This window comes from Cannabis sativa, chromosome X (assembly GCF_029168945.1).
Source record: "Cannabis sativa cultivar Pink pepper isolate KNU-18-1 chromosome X, ASM2916894v1, whole genome shotgun sequence".
Taxonomy (NCBI): Eukaryota; Viridiplantae; Streptophyta; class Magnoliopsida; order Rosales; family Cannabaceae; genus Cannabis; species Cannabis sativa.
Genome location: NC_083610.1, coordinates 44,439,787 through 44,446,779, shown reverse-complemented (window position 1 = coordinate 44,446,779; position 6,993 = coordinate 44,439,787). Strand labels below are relative to the sequence as shown.

Sequence of the window (6,993 nt, the reverse complement as noted above, 5' to 3'; positions counted from 1 at the left end):
ACAGCACAACCTCCAACCAGCAGCTACAAAGTAATGATCATTTAAGTCTAGCGACGGCTACACTGTGAAGAGTCACATCAGTCAAAAGACAATAAGGACATTCCACATAAAAACCCTACAACACCTAGGGATTTGAGCATGCATCACCCATGGTATATTCATTGGGAAAGCCCAACTTTATGGATACTTACAGATACACTTGTAAGGATAATTCTGGGGATCCCCCACCAAAAACACTATAAATACCCCCTCAAAGCTCATTAAATGGGATCGAGAATTTTGGGCTGCATATGAGCAAGTAGAGTAAGTACTCACCAAGAACATTCTCTGTATTTATAAGAGTAAAACACTCCCCAAATACATTCTCTGTATTAAAGACATCCATAAATAACAGAGACTCGTGGACTAAGGCTCATTAACGCCCCAACCACGTAAAAAATCCTTCTCTAAATTTCTTACAGCTCTATAACTTTATAATATTTTATTAGTTGCCGAAAACCTCGGTCAACACTAAGAAGATCGACATTTTGACAGAGTTACAAAGTTGGAGAGGAAGGTAAATATGATTAGTTTTTCTTCTTGTTTTATTTAATAATGGTGGATTGAATTATTCTAAACCACTCACATTGTTTCTCTCTTGCTTGTAGATTTGTAAACAGAAGACGAAGATGATTCGAAGAACGACTTTTGCAAAGTTCATGATGGAATAAGAAAATTTTAAAAGAGCAATGAAGAAGTCAACTTTAGTTTAAAATTTTGAATTTATTGTTCCAAATTTTAGTTGCACATTTAAAGTTTGTTTTATTTAAATAATTTTATTTTGAACACTTTATGATTTTCAATAAAATTTATTTAATATTAATCTTAAGTGTGAAAAATTAACTAAAGACTTTAATGCTTGTAGTATAATTCTAAAATAAAATTTAAATGTATTAATTATTTATTTCAACTAAATAATAAATAAGTAACTATTTTCTATAGTCACTTATCAATGTTTCTAGAGTTAGGTTTAGAAACAAAAAAACTCTAATTTCATTTTTGAATGGATACAAATTCATGTTTTTTTAAAGATAATCGAATAAGGTTTTACATTCCTTAAATAGTAAAAATAATATAATAAGTCTCTTGTGTGATTATCTAAAGTAAAGATTTGAAACACGATCGTTTCAAGCTTTAAGGGGGTTTAAGACAAAATTTTGGAGCCTTAAAAAATATATTTTATACAATTAATTATATATACAATAGGCAACTATGAATATTTATCAAAATAAAAAAAAAATACTAAATTAGACTATTTTTTTAAAGATACATTTGGGTTGAGCCTTTTGAAACTCTAAATTTCAATACAATTCATTAAAAATTTGGCCTAAAAATGTGTGAGCTTTCATAGTTTTTTTTATATAAAAATAAATAAATAAATAATTGGGCCTCTTTGGGCTGGGGCCCGAGGCAGTGACTCTTGTTGTCCTACCATTCAATCGACAGTAATAAAGATTTATTTTTTTATAATTCTAAAAATATTTTTTTTAAAAAAAATAAAATTATAAATTAACCAAATATTTGATGTGAGGCTCATATCTTAAAGTTTTCAAAATAATTAAATTATTTTTAAATTGTATAGATTCAAGTTCTAATATTTAAGTCACCTCCCAAAATATCTATACTTCCAAAGATTGTTTGAGTAATACTAACAAGGGGTGGACAACATCCAATCCAATTGAACCGAATCGATCTAATCGAATTCAATTACGAAAAATTAGATATCCAATTATAACTGGATTGGATTAGATGCTAAAAGTTGGATTCTAATTGGATTGGATCAGTTATTGGATGTCAATCTCGAAATTCAATTAAAAACCGATCCAATTCAATTATATTTAGGGTGCGTTTGGAAAGCCACAGTATAATTGAATTTGTGTGTAATTAGAGGTAATTACACAATTTGGCATGTTTGTCTGACCATGTAATTACACTGTAACAGTGTAATTAGAAGTAATTGAGGGGTTCCAATTACACTCTCCAATTCTCATGGTCCCCCATGAGAATTGAATGTAATTACATTGTGTAATTACTAAACTTTCCATATTAAACATTAGCTATTAAAAAATATTATTTTCCCATGTAATTACTAACTATTTTGCCAAACAAGATATTAAGAATTCATATATAATTACCACCTCATATCCAAACACACCTTGCATTTTAAAATATAGTGTAATTACTAAACTATGTAATTACTACCCTAATAATTACCCTACCTAGTAATTACACAGTTACTTCCAAAAACACTCTTATATATATTAAAAAATTATTTATATTGATTTATATAATAAAAACTAATAAAAATAAAAATATATATTAGGGAAATTTGCGGCATAAATACTCATTTGTTGATTTTGTTGCTAATAAGTATCCAATTTTTAAAAATTGCGGCATTAATACTCAAAATCTCACTTCTTAAACTCTGCTGTTGGTACCACTTAACAGACTTACTACTAAGGACACGTGTAGTGTCCTGATAATTCTTCCTTTTCTTTTTACCTAATTAATCAAGTAAATACATAAAACTAATTAAAATAAAAATAAACAAATTAGTAATCGTTTAAAACATATATTATCAAAAAAAAAAAAAACCTAAATTAGTAAATCTAAAAGCACTGACCTAGCCACCCATCCACGCACTCCTTCACCACCACGACATGAGAGATCAGGATTGCATTTCACACCTTCTTTCTTCTTAAACCCAGTTTCCAAGCGAACACCTTCCAATCGCCCATCACTATCACACCACACGAAAGACCTTGGGAGAGCCATCAATGGAGGAGGACGATTACTGCGGTATGGGTTCTTACTTTTTCCTTAACATGGTTTCTTTTTCTATTTTGTTTTTGTTTTTGTTTTCTTGTGGGTTGTCTTGGAGAAATGAGCTGATTAAATTTGGAGGATTTTTATTGTGTAAATGTAGTGCTTTTCTTCTCAAAATCTGTGTTAAATATATATATATTTTGTGTTGAGTGATGGTATCGCTAGACATTTATTTTGTTTTATTATGATGGGGTAATTTTTGTGGTAAACAAAATTGGGTATTTTTGTTTTGTTTGACTATACAATTAGAATCTTTGCATTTTTTATTTGGCAGGTCTTTATTGGACTATTTGACTTTTTACAAAAGTTCTTTTTACTTACACTAGAATATGACTTTTCTCTTATAGGTTCACACATAATTGTAGATAGAATTCATGTGCTTATGTAATAACATATTACTATTTTATCATAATCAATAAATGTACTTATGGTCCTATCGCAGAGAAGTATTATAAAGAAATAAAGTTTACCAATATCACTTTATTTTTCTACTTTCTATCAAAAACTTTTGGAAGATAAAAATAGCTCTTAAAAATTTATGATCATTATTGTGTAATGTTCAATTATAATATGATACAGTGATAAAATTTATTGAGCTATACAACAACAACCAAAATATATGGCACTAGTAATAACTAACACGATGAACTAACATGCTTTATTATAGCTTCCTTGCCTTTCTTTCTCGTATTTATTGAGCTAAAAACCACATCTTATTATCAGAGTGTTTCTTGCTACCCTTCACTGTATATGCTATATATATTTATACATTATTGACATGTTTTTAATTGTTTCAATTAATTTTTTTTTTTTTCAGATTGTGAGGCCCAAGAAAAGACTATTTTTGAAGGTTCAATTGGATCTAAAACTCAAACAAGTGAGCATGCTGCTCAAGACCAAACCGAAGCCCAGCTAGATGATGTATTTAAGGAAGCAGAATATGCTCCTGAGGCTAAAGACTTAGAGGAAGAGGGCATTGCAGATCCAAGTAAATGGTGGGGTTCTGTCAATAATTTTTGCAGCCAAATTAACCAAGAAGACTCTGAGGGGGGCTATGAAGAGGAAGATGAATTAAGAAGCTTGCCTAGTGATGATGAAGATGTGCATCGGTCAAAAAAGTCTAACATGGAGTTTGATCCAAGGACTAAGCCTGAGGAGATCAAGTTTGAAGAGGGTATGTTGTTCCCTACTAATGAGCATTTAAGAAAAGCTTTGAAAGAGTATTTTGTTACTAGTGATAGAGAATTCAAGTATGTATCCAACGATAGTTTAAGGATTCGAGCTAAATGCAAGGGCAATCGGTGTACATGGCTTCTTTATGCTAGAAGAATGAGAGATGATGGCACAACATTCAGGATCAATAAAATGAAAGGCAAGCATAATTGTGGGATTGTATTCGAGAACAGCTTAGTAGATGCAGACTGGATTGCAAAACATTACTTGGAGAAGTTCAGACAAAACCCAAACATGAACTTCAAGTCTTACAGACAGATGACATCTGATAGTAAGTACTCTAAAGTTTCCTTTTGGACTTTTTATCGGGCTAAAAATAAAGCTAGACACATTATTAATGGTACAGTGAAAGACCAATACGCAATTCTTCACGACTATTGTACACAAATATTAAAACTCAATCCAGGTAGCACAGCTTTGATCAAAACCAACTTGGTCAATGAGAAAAGAGTTTTTGAAAGGGTGTACATATGTCTTCGTTAAAAGATGTAAAGTTGGTTTCAAGTATTGTAGACTCATCATAGGATTAGATGGATGCTTCTTGAAAGGTTATTGCAAAGGTATGTTACTTGCTGCAATTGGGATAGATGCAAATAATAGTATGTTTCCTCTTGCATATGCTATTGTTGAGAAAGAAAATACTGACAGTTGGACATGGTTTGTCGGGCTGGTTAAAGAGGACATAAATGTAGTAGACACAAGAAGTTCACTTTCATATCTGATAGACAGAAAGGCCTCGAGAAAGCTTTGGGTACAACTTTTGAAGGTTCTGAAATTAGATTCTGTGTGAGACATCTTTATGAAAACTTCAAGAAGGAGTTTCCTGGATTATTGTTGAAACAAGCACTATGGGCATGTGCTAGATCGACTACCTCTGAAGAGTTCAAAAGAAAAATGAATGACTTGAAGGAGATTTCTGAACCAGCATATAATTGGTTGATGAAAAAGGCACCCACAGAATGGTCAAAATCACACTTTAGGACTTCAGTGAAGTGTGATATGCTCCTTAACAATCTGTGTGAGAGCTTCAATTCAGCAATCTTAGATAGCAGAGACAAAATGATAATCACTCTTTTAGAGTCAATACGTTTCTGGTTGATGGAAAGGATGTGCAAGCAAAGAGATAGTGTCTCTAAATGGAATTTTTCTGTTGGAAAGAGGATCTTTGATATCATTGAGAAGAACAAAAAGGTAGCACAACAATGCATTTGCACAAAGTCAATTGGTGGATCATTTCAAGTTACTTACATAACAGGCCAAGTATTATCTGTTGATTTGGAGACAAGAACATGTACATGTAGATCATTTGATCTAACAGGTATACCATGTGGTCATGGCATAGCTTGTATATGGTTTTCTAATCTTGATGAATACCAATTTGTGGATCCTTGCTACAAGAAGGAAGCCTTCAAAGCTATCTATGCAAAGGGTATTGCACCAATGCCTAGTCCTGATGAATGGGAGAACAAAGGGAAAAGTCCAATCCTTCCTCCACCTGAAATTATATTGCCTGGGAGGCCAAAAAAATCAAGGAATAGAGAAAGGGATGAACCTCCAGCAGGTGCAATTAAATTGAAGAAAACGCCACAAACCAACCAGTGTTCAAACTGCAAACAACGAGGGCATATTAAAACTAGTTGTAAGAACCAAAAAGTCAATCAGGTATATTTCTTCAAATTAAACTTCTATTTGAATTGTAATTTCTTGAATTGTAACTATAACCTGTCCCTTTAAATTACTTGTCTCAGGATCCTCCTACTGAGAAGAAAAGGAAGGGTCGTCCCCCCAAGAAGAATCCAGACCCTGAAACTGTGAAGAGGAACAAGCGGAGAATGAAGCAAAAGGCAAGAGATGCTAGTTCATCCCAACAACTACCTAATGCCCAGTAGTGGTCTTTTTAATACGTGTTTTATGGTAGTTATGATTGCTTAAGTTTTATTTTGGTGAAGTAGTGTTAAGTTAGGTATGGTTTTGTTGGCTAAAGGGCCTTTGCCTTTGCCTTGGACCTTTTCTATTTTGAAGTAAAAAAAATGACAGATGATATATCATGTGATTCTATTTGTTGTACATGATGTTATGGTGGATGTTTAGACATGATAAAGAATATATGAATTTTGTTTGTTAAAAAGTTTGTTTATTATTGATCTCAGAATTGAGCATTGAAATGTTGTTCTTTGAACAAGTTAAATAATTGTGAAATTGTCCCTTTTTACTTGCTTGGATCAGTAAATTTTTTGTTCTTTAACTGGTTTTTGAACAATTAAAATCCTTATAGCAACGTAGTTCAAATAGAATGTAAACCAGTAGTTAATTTGGTTTTTCAACAGTATCTTTACTAGTTTTTGAATTCTCAATAGCTACTCTTTTTAGTCACACATATTCAGTAGTATTTTTATTAGTTTTCAAATTCTTTTCTACTAGTTTTTGAGCTCTCAATTGCTACCCTTTTTAGTCACACTTTCAGCAGTGTTTTTACTGGGGTTTTTTTTAGCTATTTCTACTGGTTTTGAGCTCTCAATTCTACCCTTTTTAGTCACACTTTCAGCAGTGTTTTTAGTTATTATTCTTTTCTACTGGTTTTTTCAGCAGGTATATTCTTAGTGTTACAATACTAAAACTATTATTTTCTCAATTATGATGCCAACAGATTTTGAAATGCAAGAAAAGTTTTCACAACATGCATCTACTATATATAGCAAACGGCACAAGCATATTCTAGTTTGTAAAACCATATTCTGTGTACAACATGTATCTTTCACAACATTCAGTACTCAATATCAATATTGTGTATCTCTAGTTTCTAAAACCATATTCCAATAAATAGGAATTGAGTAACATTCTTTCAAACTTAATCATCAAGCTGTGGAATTCAGAATCAGATAATGTATTTACAAA

At 31.7% G+C, this 6,993-nt stretch overlaps 1 protein-coding gene and 1 long non-coding RNA gene across 2 annotated transcripts; one reads left to right on the top strand and one right to left on the bottom strand.

Annotated features, from left to right (window-relative positions):
• Positions 1-2,358: 2,358 nt before the first annotated feature.
• Positions 2,359-3,200, bottom strand: LOC133032543 (uncharacterized). Its single transcript, XR_009685166.1, has 2 exons — positions 2,663-3,200; positions 2,359-2,541 (listed from the first exon to the last, which is right to left on the bottom strand). It is a non-coding gene; the product is annotated as an uncharacterized LOC133032543 (long non-coding RNA).
• A 92-nt stretch (positions 3,201-3,292) lies between these two features.
• On the top strand, positions 3,293-5,987 carry LOC133032194 (uncharacterized). The gene is made up of 5 exons (XM_061106065.1): positions 3,293-3,311; positions 3,683-4,504; positions 4,623-4,864; positions 4,912-5,760; positions 5,847-5,987. Exons 1-5 carry the CDS (start codon positions 3,293-3,295, stop codon positions 5,985-5,987), a joined length of 2,073 nt encoding a protein of 690 aa, XP_060962048.1.
• Positions 5,988-6,993: the final 1,006 nt, after the last annotated feature.